General features: G+C 36.6%; 1 protein-coding gene across 5 annotated transcripts in view; it reads right to left on the bottom strand.

Annotated features, from left to right (window-relative positions):
* DCLK2 (doublecortin like kinase 2) overlaps positions 1 to 20,238 on the bottom strand; it is a 99,771-nt gene that overhangs the window by 63,482 nt on the left and 16,051 nt on the right. For all 5 annotated transcript variants that reach the window (XR_009631633.2, XR_009631634.2, XM_060778860.2 and 2 more), the window contains exon 2: positions 12,360 to 12,694. Coding sequence is in view for 3 of the 5 variants with exons in the window: in XM_060778860.2 (XP_060634843.2) it covers positions 12,360 to 12,694 (335 nt within the window). In the remaining 2 variants the exon portion in view is untranslated. The remainder of the gene's footprint in view (positions 1 to 12,359; positions 12,695 to 20,238) is intronic.

The raw sequence follows: 20,238 nt of genomic DNA, 5'->3' as shown, positions 1-20,238 counted from the left end.
GACTGGAGCTATCCATGAAAGCTAGATCCCAGCTTCCATAAGGCTCTGGGCATAAGCTTCCCTGGTTCAAATATCTACACTCAATCCATTAATGCTAGGTGACAGGGATTGTGGTTTGACCCTGCAGCCCCTCACATATAACATATAAAATGTTACATTGCTGCACAAATGCCCCGAGATATTTTTAATATGTATTGCTACTGGGGTACTTATTTTAAGTGAAGAACAAAAAAAATATGGGATAGTTACCAAGATCCGTGAGCAGAATTGATCCAGTAAAACAACTTCTATGTCTTTAGGTTAAACTGTTTGTTTGCACAGAATTATGAGCATAAATGGGAATCCACCCAAGAGAAAGCAGGCATACTAAGGCCCATTTTTTTTCACAAGATCTATCAATTAAATGAAGAATGAAATAATTAGTAAGAAATTCAACATAAATAGCACATCCAAACATTGCTGGACTGTCTGATGATCAGAAAATCTTGACAATGTGCCTAGAAGCAGACTAACTTAAGGTGAATCTACACCAGTGGTTTCCAACCTTTTTTTGACCAGGGGCCACTTGACCAGGGACCACTTTGACCAGAGACCAATCTCCAACATTACAAGGCTTACAAATCAGTTTTTGATCAACTTTAGATTCGGTTTTGTTATTTGGGGTGCTAATTCAGAAAATTGCATTGGATGGACCACATCAGCAGTAGTTTCTGATCCAGAACATATGCCGTTCAATAGTCACCATGCGCTTGCCCACAGAAAACCATATTTAATCATCCTCAGTACTATAAGAGGGTTTTGTGATACTAGTCACTCTCATTGCAACAGTGTAGTAACGGTGAGGCCACAGACCATATTTTAGTTCTTGTGGACCACTGATGATCCACACCACAGGTTATGAGCCACTGATCTACACTGTAGAATTAACACAGTTTGACATCACTTTCATTGCTCAGTGGTATAGAATCAAAAGACTTGTAGGTTTACAAATTTTTAACCTTTATCTACCAAAGAGTGCTGGTGCTTCTTCAGACTAAAATTCTCAGGATTCCATAGCACAGAGCCATGACTGTTAAAGTGCTGTCAAACTGCATCAACTCTATAGTGCTGATGCACCCAAAGTCTCATTATAGAAATCCTGAAGATTAAAATGGCTTGGTTACAACTGCTTAGTGCATACAGAAGTTTAGAAAGGACAACAGATACCACAATTTAACATTCTCCACAAAACCAATAAAAGATCATGTCCATCTGGTTGAAAATGTCTGGAACTTTATTTAGATATAGAAATAGTTATCCAAAAACAGAATAAGATTATTTACCACACTGGCAGCATGTAAAGTTATTTCAGAACTGAAAACAGTATTTAAACAAAACCACATTTATCGGAACAAACTATGCATATGTGACCACCCACTCATGTGTCCTTCATATCATTACAAAAATCCAGAGAGGTTATTCCACATCTTTTCCCAAGGGTTGTAATACTATATGCCGACAAGTGCCAGACATTACAAAACTCATTATTTATTAATATATAACTGTCTATAGATGATAGTATATCATTATTATGTACGAGGATGTTTTGAGCTTAATTCTACTCCCAAACTTACTATCATGCAACAAATTGGTCTTCTTTAAAAACAAAGTCTTGTGATACTTTTAGCAAGTTGTAATTGCAACATGTTTACATGGATTGTAGCCTACTTCGTCAGATGATACGCTACAACCCACAAATTCTAATATCAAGTTCTTAGAGTTTAAGTTGCCTCAAGACTCTGCTGTTTTTTTTTGAAACATTAAAATGACTTTCCCATCTCAATGCATATTTGATTAATTTTGAGGGTCAGTGTGAGGCCGAAATTAAACTATGCTTGGAAAGCCCAACTAACATCAACCATATGTCCTTATTTATGCAGAGGAAGCTACTCTCTTACACATTCATATATGCACACACACATTAAAACACACCATAGACCGATATGGTACCATGTGTTAATTAAAATATGGAAACTCACACATTATTTCCTACACATGTGAAATAATAATCATTCCTGAATGTGCTAATGATAGAAACCAAGAGAGATATGAATGTTAGCTGAAAATTGTGGAGCCATCTGGCTTTCTGACTATAACAGGGATAAGAGCAAATTATAATTATGTCAATAGAAAGACCTACTGACTCTTCTACAAGTCACACCCAACCATGTAATCGAATAACCATGAGGAGGGTGAAGCAGGACAAGGAAATTTAGCTTTAAGGAATGATAGCTGTAGAATAGCAGTAAGGAAATTCTAGGTAGAAAGTAGGGCAGCTCAAAGGCAGATGATCTTCCATCAAAGCAATCCTAAATAATTTGGTAAATTACAAAGTACATGGTAATATTTTGGTTAAATAATATAAGAGGTCCCTAAACAGAATGAAAAAGAGATCATGATAAAAGGGGGTGATAATGTTGGGATTTTCAAAAGTGTAGCTTGAAGCTGATAAAAATTAATGAAGGTGTAGAATGAAAAGGATGCAGACCTTTCCCTTTAACTCCTATACCTTTTTCTGCAGTGACCTAGTGTTTTCAATTATTATTGTAACAGGAACTGATGTCATTTTAGATGGCTACTCAATTCTCTTATTTCTTTTTAAAAGAAAAATATTATTTTAGTCTTTCCTCTAGGCACATTTTTTCAGGATATCGAATGAATCTAGAATGATATGACCAAGGCCATTAGTCTAATTTCTCTGGGAAGGGTATTCCACAGTCTGAAAATAAAAACACACACTCCCATTTCCCCAACATATGTAACTGTAAAGATGGCAAGTGAGAGAAGAACCTTCCCTATGGATACTAAATTCCAGATAGGTCAAACAGGATCCAACTAAAGAATATATCGGTGGGTTGTTGTAGGTTTTTCGGGCTATATGGCCATGTTCTAGAGGCATTCTCTCCTGATGTTTCACCTGCATCTATGGCAAGGATCCTCAGAGGTAGTGAGGTCTGTTAGAACTAGGAAAAAGGGTTTATATATCTGTGGAATGAGACAAAGGACACTTGTTTGCTGGAGCTAGGTGTGAATGTTTCAACTGACCACCTTAATTAGCATATAATGGCTTGACAGTGCCTAGAGCAAACTTTTGTTGAGAGGTGATTAGAAGTCCTTGCTTGTTTCCTCTCTGTTGTTGTGCTGTTGTAATTTTAGAATTTTTTAATACTGGTAGCTAGATTTTGTTCATTTTCATGGTTTCCTCATTTCTGTTGAAATTGTCCACATGCTTGTGTATTTCAATGGCTTCTCTATATCACTGTGGCTGGTTCAGAAATTTATTGTTATTTGTTTATTATTTATTTGCAACATTTTTACCCCACTCTTCTCACCCCCGCTGGGGGACTCAGAGCGGCTAACAATGGCAATGATTCGATGCCGCAATAATTACAATTATAATAACAAGATAAAAACATATATTACAATACATTAAAACAACATTAGTTAAACAATCATAAAGCCTTTTCCATTTCAACAATCTCTAGGGAAGAACACAGTTAGTACACTGGCTCAAACTGTCCAAATGCACTCCTACCCTCTGCAGATATGTGAGCATTCACTTCATTATTGAAAAAAGACATAAAACCAGATTGCAAACCTACCTCTCCAGGGAACTGAAACTCTATCACCAGTACAGGCTGAATTCCTCTCCTTAATCTGCCTTCTGAATAACTAGGAGTTTTCCCATCTTGTTTGGATTAAATTTCAGTTTGTTCTCTCTCATCCATTATTTACTCAAAGACTGGTTCAGAACTAAACAGCTTTCTCAGATTTAGATGAAACAGAGAAACAAGTCCTGGGTGTCATTACTATATACTGTATCACCAAAATCTAAATATCTAGAAAACCTCACTTTGAAGTTTTATGTAAAGGTTAAATAGAATGTGAGGGAGCCAATACAGAAACCTAAGGAACATCACAAGGACATCAAACAGGACTTTCTCACTCCTAGACCACATTCTGAACTTTCTTTTGAAGTATAATAGCCACTGTGAAACAATATCTCCAGGTCCCATCCCAGAGAGGCAGCTCCAAATGATGGCTAATTGTAGAAACAAGGATTGGTGAGGAAGCTTCTGTGGAGACACCTTTCCCCCATGATAACTCTTTCAGAAGGAAATCTCCCTTCCTACCCCATATGAGTCATTTGTAAGTCAGGTGTTTGTAACTTGAGGACTTCTTGTACATCTAATGCACATAGACCGAATGTAATTTTATACAATATTTTAATAATTTAGTCCATGAAAACAAAGTTTATGTATACTGAAACCATCTCAGCCACCTATGTGAATGACTTTCTATTTGGAGCATTTGGAATTGTGGGATTCCAGATAAGGGGTTCTTTAACCTGCAATTATCAACTATGGTTAGGCTTAGGGAGGTTATTTTAAAACCATGTTTTAATAACTTTCTCATTTAGACATGTAGGTATATCTCCTTGTTGTGGACATGTATTACTCCTCCCTTTACCCAATTAGCCAGTTTCTCTGCCCTGTAGTACTTTCATCAGTTGGGAAGGACAAGAATCCAGAAAACCTGTGGTAATCCTTATCTCTCCAAGTATCCCACTCACATCCTTTTTAATAATATATAAAAAGTACAAGAAACATCTATTTGTGTGGCCAAGGGCGACAACACTCCCCACACACTGGCCAAATAACACTCTTACACAAGAAGTTGGGATAACCAAAGGCCATAACTTGTTTATTGTTAACAACTGAAATACAGGGTCAGCAGACATACATGGGTTCTGGATCAAGGTATCCGCTGCTGACCAATGAGTCAAGGAAGGCAATAGGGGAGGACACGGGGCAGGTTCCCATTCTATCTGCTCTGTGACACCTCACCACTGTGTCTCCTAGCAAACCATACCAGATCCAGGGGCCATATCAACTGCCCCCAAGTTGTGACAGGGATATAAAGAAAAGCTCCACCTTATATGTGCAGCAGGTGGACTGGAGGAAAGACGTCTTCCCTCTGCTCCCCCTGCTGCAGCCAATCAAGGTAAAGGGGAGAGCCTGCCCCAGATTGGCTGGCCAGACCCAGGGCACATCAGCAGCACACACGGTACAGGGTTCTCTGGGAGGAAGGAGCCCTGCAATACAGTGGGCGTCAGAGAGCGCCCGCCCCCACAACATCCCTGCCTGTTAAGTTGGGTATGGTATTATTGACTTGGCAAGTACTGTGATGTAAAGTGACACTTGTAAAGTTCACAGATAAGAAACAAAGCTGAATCAAAAATTTATGCAGGCAAATATATCTCTACAAAATGACCTTTCAGCTATCAAGATAGAATATATATATATATATATATATATATATATTCCAAAACTGATATAGTCTGGCTGATGAAAATTTCCCATGTTAGCCCTATTCCTATTTTCCAAAACAAAAGCACACATTAAGTTGGTGCACACATCAATTTTTTTTTTTTGCTTGTAACAGAGGACAGTCGCTTGTGCCATTATGAATTAAACATAATGGGACACGACTCATTATATATCATCCTTTCCTGCTGCAAAATTCACATCTGCCTTGTGTCTAACAAGTTAAGTTTTATTAAATTGGTCAAGATTTCAGTTTGCTCTCCATCTGACAACCCGTCAGCCTTTGAAAATATGAAGAATTATTCCGATTTTGTTACCAATTTTGTCTATTGTATAGGGACATCTTTAGGATTTTCTATGTGACTATCACTGTCACATGGTAGCCTACAGATTTTGTGATTTTCTCTAAGCAAACATAAAATGTTTGAGGAAGGACAGAGAATGAATGACTCAAAAATGATGGCAACTTCTATCTTAAGAAATTTTAAATGGGTTCTTATGCAGTTGCTGAAATATGATGGCCCTGAAATATGATAAGTGAAGGTAGAAAATAACTGTTCATGCTTCCCCAAAATAAGTTCATGACTTATCAGCTTGTAATTCTCCCTTTTTACTCCAAGGCAGGAAATGGCTGCAGGATGACTGATAGGGATTTTTTTTTGGGGGGGGGGGGGGAAGAGAAGAAAAACTATTTGGAGAAAGCAAGCTATAACTGCACTTCTTCCTATTCCACTTGGCCATTTTGGCTCCATTCTGCTGATAATCTTCTTTACAATATACTGGATATATACTGGATATAGAAACATATTATTACAATTTTGTCTTGGAGATGGGTCTTGCCAAATATGACTTGTGCTTTGAAACACAGATTTTGAAGGCTAATCACCAACTTTTTTGTTTTGTTTCTGGAGAGGTTAGAAATTTTATGTCTATTTCTAAGAAAAACATCAAAGGCTATCGGTATCCTAGAAATTCCTCTATCGTCCATCTTGTACATAGCCAAACCATGTTTTACCTGCACTTCTTTACATACCTCCCTAGGGAACTGACAGATGGAAACTGTTTTATCCCTAAATGATAGTCCTTTTAATGATTATTATTTCATTTTCTTATAGGAAAAATTATATAAAGAAGTACTTAACAGTGATGGCTAGGTATTGATGAACATTGATTTGCTTCATCAATACAGAAGCACTACACTTTTAAAATGTATTTCAAAATATTTTGATATACAAATAGTATTTGGTACAGATGAAAAACAGGACCTGAACTGGTAATAAATTAATTTTATAAGCAGTAAGTAAGTGCCATGTAAACTAAATCTGTTCCTGCACATCTGGATATGTCTGAGCAAAGAGAGGCATTACAGAGTGGCAGAGTAGCCATAGGAAAGCTGAACAAATTCTAGTCAATTATTGCTCTGTGATTTCAGTACAGTAGACTCCAGTGCAATCAAATGACAAATCTTGCATAATGCATCTGTTAAGGGCATGGGTGGGTTGTAAGAAGGTTATTTTTGCTTCGGTACAGAAAAGTTACATGCATTCTTTGTAAATTCTAAACAAATTGCATGCCTCATACATTGTAGTGGGTGAAGTCACAGCTAAATGTATAGAATGGAATAGGGCATTATAAAATTTAATATCCTATTCCATCAAATCAAGTGTACAAATTAGGCATGGCCAAACTTTGGCCTCCAGATGCTTTGGACTTCAAGTCTCAGAAATCCCAGCCAGCTTACTGGCTGTTAGGAATTGTGGGAGTTGAAGTCCAAAACACCCAAAGGGCTGAAGTTTCCCCATGTCTTTGTACAAACAGTTACACTGATGTCTAGGAATTTGAAATCATCGTAATGCTTCGGGAGACTAAAGAATTTTTCAGATATTGAAGTGAGGGAGGGATCATGGATTCCAGTTATAGAGGCTAGAATCTCTCATTTAGGTTATGATTTATTCTGGTGTTTAAACTAATGCTTATAGAATGATCCAAGACTGAGTGTGCTGTGATTGAAATATGTTCTGCTAGCTATGCTCAGCAGTGTTTTTAACAGAATTGGAGACAAAGAATAAGAAAGATGAAAGGATTTTAGAAACCTGCAAATTGAAAGTCAGTTCCTTTGGGAAAAACAGTTGTAGTTTCAAGAGTGGAGCAAAACAAAGCAGGGATAAATGTAAAGTGATCATTCTTGTCAGGAAAAATGAAGTACACCAATACACGACAGGTGACACCTAGAATGAAAGTAGTATGTGTGAATAGGATCTAGGAATCTTAGAAGACCACAAGCTAACCATGAATGAACAGTGTGATATAGAAGCCCAATGTAACTTATGAGCTTTTTCCCACCCTGGACATTCCACATATATATAAACCCCATTCTCCTAGTTTCCAACAGATCTCACATCCTCAGAGGATGCCTCCCATAGATGCAGGTGAAATGGTTCTGGAACATGGCCATACAGCCTGGTAAACTCACAACAACCCAGTGATTCCAACCATGAAAGCCTTTGACAACATAATGTGAACTTAGATATCCCAGTTCAAAGCAGATATTGTGGGATTTTCTGCCTTGTGGAAGGCCTCCAAGGCTCCCTCTATACTGCCATGTAAAATCCAGATTACCTGCATTGATAATCTAAATAACATGCATAGGAATTCTCCCGTGCAGTTAGCTCACATAACTAGAACCTCCCCAAAACAATGTTGGCACAACTGCATGATTCCGACCATGAAAGCCTTTGACAATAGATGGGATCTCATTAGAACATTTATTTATTTATTTACGACATTTATAGCCTACCTTTCTCAACCATACGATGACTCAAGGTGGGTTACAGATTGGCACAATTCAATGCCATGCATTCATAAAAGTAAGATTAAAAACAGTCAACATAACAATATAAAAACATATATAAAAACCATTAAAATATGTAGTCACATGGCACAAATTTGTTTTCTGCTGCTCCAGAGATTAGAATGCAAACTAATAGATTCTTCCTAAATTTTAAGAAGAACTTTATTGTTAGAGTGGTTCAACCATGGAATGGACTACCTCAGAGCAAAGTTGGATGGGCATTTTTCAGAAGTGTTTTAGATATGCATTCTTGCATGGTAAGGAATTGGACCAGACAGCCCTTGTAGTCCTTTCCTTAGATTCTATAGTGAACCATAAGAACAACAGTGAAACATATTTTTCCCATTTAACACTTATTGTTGGAACAACTAGCATGATGTAGTAGAAAAAGCTTTCTGGTATCTTTTCTTTCAAAAATTAAATGGATTTAAGTACAATATCATATGACATTGATTATTACTCCAAGTAAATTAAGATCACTTTCTGAAAGAGAACACAATTTCACATGAGTAGGGAAATCATGTTATTGTAGTGACAAATGTATGCTCATGCCAACAAAATAAAGCAAAAGGAATTACAGCGTTTGAACACAATACAAAGGCTGGATTCATTAAAAGAGAAACACACCATGTTTTGCATCATGGACCACTACAATGAAAGTTAAAGTGCACGAGAAATAGCCAAAAATGCAAGTTAAAAACCAAGCAAATCCTTTTTAGAAGCAAAGATAATTTGTTGCACTGATGAAACATGTATTAATTTGCACATGTCAACAGAGTTTTTTTAAAAAAAAAAAAAACAACTGGTGCTCCCTAAACTTCACATCTAATATAAACACGTGTGTTTTCTACTCAGACTATGGAACCCTACTGCAGTTGTTGTTTCTATTCTCTCTCTCTCTCTCTCTCTCTCTCTCAATATATATATATACACACACACACACACACATACATGCATACACACACACACATATCAATTATATTGAGACTTACATTAAGTTTGTGTAGTATTTTTTAAAACTATACTTTAATGTATTCATTTTGTCAGGCTTGGAAAATCAAAAGCCAACTTCAAGAAATTTAATTATCTTACAAAATACAACTTCTTCCAATGACTTCATAAAGCGCCCCAAAAAGTCACATTTAGCAGCTGTTCTTTAAAATCTCAGCCCTATCTGAAGACAAAAAGGCAACATTACCTTAAAAACAGGGTAGCACACAAAAACTGAATAAAGCCAATGGAAATAAACTGATTATGCAGATCTTGAATAGGCATAGGCCAGCTGCAAGGGAAAAACAATGGAAACATTTTCCCAGCTAATTGTCTGCAAATTGTCCAACTCAGTGGGAGGCAACAGATATTCAAAATCTAGATTCAAAACCTTATGATTTCACCCTAGAGTAGCAGATGGTAAGTCATCACAACATCCTACCCATCTGCAATTTATTCTATTTTCTATTATCGAAGCATACTAAAACAAATTAAATAAAAGATTGTCAAAAGCTAACTGGAAAGGGCTTTACAATAATCAAGCCAAATAAAATACTTTTCACCTTTCTTCAAAATCAGATGCTTAAGATAACAGTGAAAGAAACATTGTTAACTGTTAAATATTGTTAGAATTAATCTTGATTCTTTTAATCTGCATAAAATTACATGATTTCCTGTCACTCCAACATCTGCATAATGATGACAGTGATGATGATGACGATTATTATTATTATATTTATTTATACCCTGCATTTATCTCATGAACCAAAACCAAATATGGCTCACAACCTGTGCATACTATACAATTAAAATATACAGAAAGTAAATATTAAAATAGAATTAAACTAAGACAACTATTAAAACAATTCAGTTAAAATACAATATCACAAATAAAGAAATAGCTGATAAAAACAATTCACTAACACCATATAGTATGGCTCCTTAGCATTACCATATGTGATAATAGAAGAATTAGGGCAATACAGTATAAAGTAAATCTTTACCCAAGGTATTAGTTGGTTGGTTCAAACAGATAGGAAAATGGACTCTCCAAATGTCTCTTAATTGTTGTTATCTGCCATCAAATATTACTATAAGGATCTAATTTTTTTCAGTGAAATATGTGGCCTTCATTACAAACCGATCATTTATGGTGGGAAAAGCACTGAAGAAACATTTCAAACTGAGATTCCACAAACCTTTCTCATGTTCACTAGACCCTCTCTACCATTTGCTTTCCGCTTCCCAAAGTGGTATTCCCCATCCAAAGACTAGCATTGGCTTCCTTGAGCCATTAGAATCAAATGCTCAGAGTTCCCTGGAGAATTTTCAAGTATTTAACCTTAGTGCATAAACACAAATCATTTTCAAGGGAAGAATTTTGTGCCTATTAACTACAAGATTGCAGCCTTAATAAGGCCCTGTGCATCACGTGGACACCCAGAAGCAACGTTTTGCCAATTTGGGGGTATGTTGCACATGTCAATGGGTCCTCTGCCTGACTAATCAGAAGCAACTCTTATTGATTGAATAATTCTTAGAAAAGAACATACAGGATTGCCACTAACTGACTAACTGATTTTATGGAAATAATCAATGGAAAATACTTTATACCAAACTAGAGAAAAAGAACATATTTCTGCCTGATGTCACCAAACTGCAAGTTTCACAGACTACCTTTTACTTTTTTTAAAAAAGTACCCAGTAGATTAAGATATTTCATTTTAAATCTATATGACATTTACTGAAAATGGTTGATATTTCACAGGAAATGTCATGATAAACAAAAACAAAACCAATATTTTTTAAACATTCATAGTTGTTACATGGTCAAAGAAAACATATAACTTTTTAAAGAAAACGAATTCCAGATTTTTTTTTAAAAAAGGAAAACATAATTATTTGAAAAAATGCTTTTCCTGCCCAGAAATCTTTTCAGTTTCTGTCAACAGTACAGTAACATTATAAAACTGCTATATAAGCAAAATTGGAGGCACAAGCAATTTACTCTATTAGAAAAACAGTTTCAATTAGTTGGTAATTGGAAAGGCCTTGTCTGCCCAACTTTATATTGTCCATCAGTCTCATGTAAAACTACAATAAGAATTGACTCACAATGTATGGAAATTCATTTGGGCATTACATTAGGAAAGGAAGAAAATATCTAAATGTTAAGAAAGTAGATGATATATTGCATTGCTCAATAAAATTAAATGAAAATTAGCATTATAAGGATGATTTGACAGACACACCATAAATGATGGAAAGGGTTAGCTCTAGATCATCTGGAAGGAAACATTTGCTTGTTTGTAACACGGCTTAGTTTATATTACCATGGAAAATGTAAGGATCTCTAATATTGTGTATGGTAAGACCTGATTATTCCTTTAAAGGGGGACCACCAAAGAATCCCAGATGCTGTGGGCCATGTTTCAAAGGAAGGTAATTCTTTGCCAAATTCATGAGATTGTCATAAGTCATCATTAGATGACTTGAAGTCACATAGAGACACATAGTATTGTGTATATTTCTGAGAGCCATAAGTTTATGTGCGAAAATCTGACAGAGCAAAATAAGGATCAGAATAAGTCATTCAGAAAACAAGTAATTTTTTTTAATTAAACCACTAACTGTTACCCATTGATGTGCACAAAGTATATGAAAGTTTGTTTAATTTAGTAGCCTGGCTGGCACCATTGACCTGAACAGCAGAGGACGGATGTCCCCTCCACTCCACTGAGACCATGGAGTGCCACCATAGAACGAATCAGAAACCCATGTTGCCTACTTTCTCCCGTACTTTGGTGCTCTGCTGGCAATAGTAATGCCTTCATTGCAATATTGTTGTATCCAGTAAAACCTTCATATTAGTAGAATATAGATATTCATTTAAAAAAGGGGGGTATCTTCCAGATAATTCAGGATGAATTTACAAATGGCTTTTGGAAGAAGGGATCAGAAACTTGCATTCGTCAACACAACAGACCTGCAATGGCCTTTACTTCCCTCCCTACTTGCTAATCAAAAAATTCTGCACCAAGAGGGAATTAAAATTTTTAATGTCGTAGTTTTTGTCTATACATGATTTAGGTTTGGTGCATCTCAAATCCTGAAAATAAAGACCATTAAGAATTTCTATTAATTTTTCTTACCTGCTTTCCATCCAGTGTACAAATTCTCTTGACTATTCCTGAATCTAACTTAATAGCTTCTGTTATATCAGTCAACACTTGATCAAAGGAATGAGCAGTCTTTTTATTCAGCAAAATTCTCACAGCTTTCCGTGGTTTCACTCCACTTCGTATAACGGTTACCAGTTTGGGTTTAATGAAGTCCTTGCTCTCCTTCAAATCACTTCTTGATGATGACAAAGATGTAAGAGATCGAGATGATCCAGATTTTATGTTGACAGACCAATTTGGATTAACATTCTTGGTGTAATCAACTTTCCGAAATGGTTCATTGGATGCACATACATAGCTTTCACCTGGTTAGAAGATAGAGAAGAGAAAATAAATATATTATATTTCTTGCATTATAGTCACTACTTTGTATTACTTGACATATTTTCATCCATTTCAGTGGGATCAAAAGCCACCAGATCTCGTCAGATCTTTGAGACTAAGCAGGGCCAGTCTTGGTTAATATTTGGATATGAAACTAAAGAATACCAAGTCAGTTCATACTTCTACATTGACAGTTATGTATAGTTTACATCAATAAAATAAGGAGGCAGTTTATCAACTTATAACCAAACAGCATGATTGATGTGAACGAATTCTGTGCCAAATAAGGCAGACAGGAATTAGCACTTTATTTCCAATAAAACTTGAGTGTTTCTGTATTTAAACTATTAAAAGGTGTGTATATGTAACTATGTATCTAGCTTTAATTATCTTTAAGTAGCTCCTTTTACCTCTAAAGCTTTTCCAAATTACAATTATTCTGTATTTGGACAGATGATTTTCACTGCTTTTGTGTTTTAAAGGGGAAATGCTACCACTCTCTTTATAGCTGCATGTATCTGCTATAGACCGACAGATTCAACCTGGAATATCCTAGAAGATGCTTCATCCTCCAGAGTCTTGAGTCAAGACAATACATTCAATATGTCGGATATTGAACAAATCCTAATAATACATCTTTCACGGCTGTGTTTGTAATATGCCTTCAAGTTGACGCCTAACGTATAGTGTGTCTATTATAGATTTTGTGTTTGCTTTTTTTCCTATTTTACAAAATTTATTCAGAGGCCTTTGCTAATGCCTCCTTCGAAGTCTGAGAATATAACTTGCAAAAAGTGACTTTCACGGATGAATGAGCTCCCAGACTCCTAGCATAATACTCAAATCTAGTGATACTGGATCTTGTTCATAATAGATCAGCAATATTATACGGTTTACAGTAGTGACTACAAACATGTTCATTCATGCTGATGAGTAAGCCAGCTGCACAGGGAACCTGAGTTGATGGGTGGCCACATACATACAGTAGTATGAGGTATGCTCAATCAGTGTTTTTAAACCAGGAAAAACTGAGAATTGAGCCTATGAAAAACAACAGAACACATACAGAAACACAAAGGGCCACTCATGCCACATTCTCAAGTATGGATTCCCTCTTATATAGTTTTTTCCAGGCCAGGAGAAGCAAATCGCCAGCCTGAGTGGGCAGGGTCAGTCCAGGACTGGAGGCTATTAAGCTGCCTAGGCAGATGGTGTAACATGCTTACCAAATGGAGCGACTGCATACAAAGCTACATTATACTTTCCCACAGTGTTTTGAAATTTACCATCACAACAAAACTCTGTAGAAAAACATATAGGTCAATTATAAATAACAAACTGTTGCAAAAATAAAAGCCGCCTTTGGTTATATCAAATGTTTAATGATACTCCTATTCAAAGCTCTGTACAAAACCACACACGCAAGAATTCAGAGGAAAAGAAATGGATAGCAACAAGTTAAATGTGGCCTCATGAAATAGAAGCACAAGGAAAGCAGCAGCATGGACTCTGGAATTTGCTCACCAGCATGTTAAGCATATTGATATAACAGCGCACATCAATATGTACCTACCTACACATTTCATTTCAATTTTTAGCCCTCAAGGTTCCTACAGGTTATATTTAAAGACAACAAGGAACTGTAATGTAACAGAGTTATTAAAATGTTCCTTACTGATCTAACAAACAGAAAAATCTGACATTCCTCTGCAAAGGAAACAGTACTGCACTATGCACCTTCTGAAGTTCCTGTATAGCCCTTCCAAGGATCGCTATATAAAATACATTATAATATAAAGATGTTACAGAAATATCTGCTACGTCCACATTCATGGTAACTTATTTCACATTACAAAAAAACTCAGTTAAGACTACACAACTTGGTTTTAGAAAAACAGGGGTCCTTTACATCTATTGTTCTCAATGTCAATGGAAAGAACCATTGATTAAAACTGTTGAAAATCTAGGCCAAAAAAGAATGTTCAACACCGTGTAAATAGATGCATGTGCATACACATGCTTTCATGCTGGTGAGTTTAACCTTCTTAACCAGGCATGGGCAAACTTTGGCCCTCCAGGTGTTTCGGACTTCAACTTCCACAATTTCTAACAGCAGGTAGGCTGCTAGGAATTGTGGGAGTTGAAGTCCAAAACACTTGGAGGGTCGAAGTTTGCCTATGCCTATTCTTGACCCTAGTTTTCAGATTCTATACTATTATGTGTGTGTGTATTTGATAGCAATACGGTAACCTGGCTATGACATTGTCCTTTCCATGGCTGGATTATTTGTGTGTGTGTGTATGTGTTTGTTATAAGGCTACATATGACTTGTTACTATGAATGTATTTTCCTTTGACCTCTTCTATTCATGGTGTGGTACAGAGTTTTGCATGGGTATATCTTTGCATTTAAGACATTATCTATGACATCACAGGCTAAATATGCCAGTTCTCAACAGGCAACTCACATTGCCTTCTTTCTGCATGAACCATCTGTATTCAAGTCACTGTGAAATCATAGCTTCAAAATATTCTGAGACATTTCCCTTTACAGCATCTTTCAAAGTGTGACACCACTTTGCTTCAAAAAGAATATTCCAAATATAAAGGAGAAATTTTACTTGATTGGAGATTATTAGCACCTGGACTAATACATTTTCACACCTTTTTATTAATCAGCTGTGCCACCTGAGACCAAAACCAGAGCTTAAGACTACTTGGTGTATTCAGAGATGCAAAGTAGAATTTTTCAATGCTATTTTGTCTACTGAAAAATTTCTACATCACATTCTCTCTCTCTCTCTCTCACACACACACACACACACACACAGAGATCTTATTTATCCATAGCTGTCTGGGCTGTTGTGCTGCAATCGACCCTTTAGTGAAACAGGATATTCCACTCATTGTTCCTAATCAGAAGTTTCTCAACATGAAATAGCACTGATGGGTAGTACAAACAATGAGTGAGAGAAAGTAAAGGACTACAATTACACTTCAGCAAAATAAGTTAAAAAGTTGATGTAAGCTATATCAAGTAATACACTTTTGAGGTAAAAAATAGTGTTCTTTCAGGTGTAAGTAATTTAAGAAAAGGTTAGATTGTACCACATAAAGCTTGGAATGTGTTTGAATATAACATTCAAACCAAACATGCTAGATCAGATAACATCATTTACACCATTGAAGGGTATTACCAGTGATATGGAGGGGGGGGGGGGGTTGGAAAAAGTAGAAAATGTGGGTGTAGTACTTAAAGGGAGGGGGCCCCTAGTGGCACAGGGGTTAAACCACTGAGTGGCTGAACTTATTGATCAAAAGGTCAGTGGTTTGAATCTGGGGAGCAGGGTGAGCTCCCACTGTTAGCCCCAGCTTCTGCCAACCTAAGGTAAAGGTTGTCCCAATATTAAGACCCATCGTATCCGATTCTGGAGGTTGGTGCTCATCTCCATTTCTAAGCTGAAGAGCCAGCGTTGTCCGTAGACACCTCCAATGCCATGTGGCCAGCATGACTGCATGGAGCAATGTTACCTTCCCGCCGAAGCGGTACCTATTGATCTACATACATTTGCATGTTTTCAAACTGTTAGGTTGGCAGAAGCAACCTAGCAGTTCAAAAACATGTAAATTTGAGTAGATCAATAGGTACCACTTCTGGAATGGTGCCCATGCAGTCATGCTGGCCACATGAACTAGGAGGTGTCTATGGACAACACCGGCTCTTCGGCTTAGAAATGGAGATAAGCACCACTCCACACGACTAGACTTAATGTCAAGGGAAACCTTTACCTTACTTAGAAAGAGTTATCTATATGAAATCACCTTGACACATATTTTCATATACCCACACCAGCACCTGTTTAACCTAAGAGGATTACATTTTAGCTGAAACACAAATGAATTATAAAAAGAAAAAAATGCAACTTCAGCAGTTGTCACATATGATTACATTAGCTTTGGTTGCAAACATACTTTAATATTCTCAGTTTTGCATAGATCAGCTAGATCATCATAAACTAGTAGTAATTCAGCTCTGAGACACTACAAATAACTGACTTGCTTAGTGAATTGAAGCCTCAGAGGACAAAACAAAGGAACTGCATGTTACAAAAATGATGTAAGCTAGGATTGTAGCCCTTTTCAAGTTGAAGAAAGAGAAGGCTGATATTTTCATAAAGAGTGCATATTAGAAATAACTGTCTGAAGCTACACTCCTACACCCAATTCCTTGAAATTTTCTTCTGAGGACACATGTGTAGGATTGTGCTGTGAATCAACTTTTTTGTTTCCAAAACAAAGTCTCCAAGGGATATTGCTAGCATTTGTACAGTAAAAGAGAAGTATCAACATAATTCCTCTCTCTAAGGAAGTATTTTGCTTCTAAAATAAATCTGTATGTTTATGTCCATATTTTATGTATCTTCTGCACATAAAACTCCCGAATTTGATTATATGCTTTATTATGCAGTATGTGTCATAGTTTGCATAAACATTGAGTGTTTAAACACATGGTTTTAATCTCAAAGGATCTCCATCCATTGAACGGAAAAAAAAATCTGATGTACCATTTATTAATTCCCCTCAGAAAGCCAACACCAATTTGCTGAAATAATTTCTCTCCTGGGTGATTGTCAATATTTATGTTATTGCTTAAGAAGGGGAATTTTTGCATTGCTTATACAGGATTCAGTGATGCTAAGGGGAAGTGCTTCAGGGCTTGGAATGCAAATGTTAGCATGTCATTTAAAATAAAAATGAATATTTGTCCTTTGAACAAGATTTTTTTTTAAAAAAACCCATCAGTTTCAACTAATGCAAATATTTGTCATGTATTCTTGTGGTCCACTTTTCCTAAATACCTTACAGATTCATTTTGTGCTATGTGCTAGTCCCATCAGTGTCAAATTGCTAGAGAAAGAGATTTTATTTTCTCACAATATCAGTTTCAAAAAGTTGGATTAAGAAACCTACTGCTTTTCAAAAATAGTTAAAAATTATCATGAGTAATAACTTGTAAATTGAAAAAAAAGATTTTCTAATTGTCGCTCTAAAAAATGCACACATTTATGACAAGTATGCAGTTTGGCTTGAAAAGAAATATTGAAATTATAGGAAGTCTCCAAAAAACATGCACAAATATTCACACTACAGAACAAGGTGAGATGTTGGGAGTCAAAAGTACCATCTGTTAACAGCCGGTCTACCCTGAAGGAATTTGTGCCAGATTGTTGAAGAATTTGGGCAGAATTATGTTAGACGTTAGACATCTAATATTTAAAACATATACATTCCATTTAGATATTGACAGAGCTTTTTATTATAATTTTATTCAGAGATAGAATTACTGACAAACAAAATAAACTTATATAAACTTTATTTGTATCCTGTCACTATGTCCCTGAAGGGACTTGGGGTGGCTCACAAAGCACCCCAAAGTCTGACAACTCACACAACACAGTAGGTACACGAATCTATAAAACAGAACAATAAAAAATATATACAGAGAAATTATATAAAACAATCTATTAAACCCCTACTAAAATGTAACAGGCTGAAAATATAAGCAAGCTGTATACTATGTCAGTTCCATAAAGTGCAAAGTGAAAACAATCATGAAGTCCTTGAATTTAATGATTAGATATGGCTGAAGGCTTGTTTTAAAAGCCATGTTTTCAGATGTGTCTGGAAGTCTTGGAGAGTGGGGGTCAACCTTCTCTCTCTACAGAAAGCATTCCAAAGCCGAAGGGCCACCACCGAGAAGGCCTCTCTCTCATCCCCATAACCATACTTGAGATGGGAATGGGACCAAGAGGAGGGCCTCCCCAGTAGATCTTGGTGCCCAGACCAGTTCAAAGAAGGAGATACGGTCTCGAAGATAGGTTGGACCCAAACCGTATAGGACTTTGTAGGCAATAACGTGCACTTTAATTTGGGCCCAGAAACTTGACACCAGCCAATGGATCTGACTTAACAGGAGTGTGGTATGCTCCCTATAGCTAGCCCCAGTTAGTAATCTGGCTGCCGACCTTTGCACTAACTGGAGTTTCCATGTCATCTTCAAAGGCACCCCAATGTAGAGTGCACTGCAGTAGTTCATTCTAGATGTAACTAAGGCGGTTTCAAAGTACAGTTGCAGCTGGTGCACAAGTTTTAATTGTGTGAAGGCCCTCCTAGCCACTGCCAACACCTGAAATTCAAGTGTCAGCACTGAATCCAGGAGGACCCCCAGACTGCGGACTTGTGTCCTCAGGAGGAATGTAACCCCATCGAGCATTTTACCCTGATCAGCCCCACAAGTGACCAGGAGGACCTCCGCTTTTTGGCCCTCATCCAGTCCATCACAGCTGCCAGGCACTAGTCTAGGATCTGGGGAGCTTCCTTGGAATCAATGTTAAGATGTTATAAAATCTTTATTTGTCCCCCCCCCCCCCCCCCCCCGGTTTACTGCCACATAATGCAATTTGAATCAGTTTATCTGCACGATATCGGTGTGCACTGACCAGATAATGCAGATTCAAATGACATTATATGGCAATGTAGGTATCCCAGATTTTCATAGTAAAGAAGTTACAAGCAATTATTTACTATATTTTTTGCTGCATTTTATTCATGCATTCAGATTTGCCATTGTTACATTATTAAGCAAGGATTAGATTTAACACATGGTTATTATAGCTTTTTGAAAGGGAGAGAAAAAAAGAAGTGGCAGCAGTCCTAAATGACAATAATGCATCTGATTTGTCAGGGGAAAAGATACTGTCACTAACACTAGGAGTTTTCTTGTCAAAAATATCACAAGAGCCATCTGCCACAGAATTAAATGTTAGAAGCATCTTATGATGAAGAGTGAAAGTTGCCAATGGCAGTGTGCCCACATTCTAGTAACACAATCACTTGGAAACCAGCTTTGCATCTCATTCCCAAGGAAAAAACATGTACAATTATAGTACCAAGGATTGACTATTGGTATGAACAAGACATGGCCCTATTCAGACCTACTTTAAATAGAGAGTAATCTTAGCTTGTTATTCTTGCTGGTTTCCATCTCTGTTAACATGCTGCCTAATCATAACATACTATCACATGGTGATGAAGTGAGGCAAATGTAAATACACACACACACACAGAGAGAGAAATGAACTTTTCTGAATGCGTCACTTGAAAACATGATCATATCTAAGTTCTGTATCTAGAAGATGTAGGGATAACCAAAGTACCAGACCCTCTTTCCCAGACCCAAAGATCATGCGTATCTTGAGTTTATTTAATTTAAAAACATACTTTAATTCCTTAATTATCTTAATTCATTTATTGTGGAAAATCTGAAGTATGTGAGGAATGGGATAGTATGTTGTTTATGAATAATTCAGTTTCTTCGATGCAGTTTACTTTTTTTAAAGGCTCAAAGCATTTTAATTTTGTAGCATCTTCATCTGATTGCTTTCTAGGGAGCCCCTGTTCAGTCTCTTGTGAAAAACTGAAGTTCCTTAGACAATGTTTTCATTAATCAAAGGAATGAAAATGGG

The sequence above is a fragment of the Anolis sagrei genome, chromosome 5 (assembly GCF_037176765.1).
Source record: "Anolis sagrei isolate rAnoSag1 chromosome 5, rAnoSag1.mat, whole genome shotgun sequence".
Lineage (NCBI taxonomy): Eukaryota > Metazoa > Chordata > Lepidosauria > Squamata > Dactyloidae > Anolis > Anolis sagrei.
The sequence above is the reverse complement of the archived record's forward strand: the minus strand, read 5'-3'. Positions and strand labels throughout refer to the sequence as shown.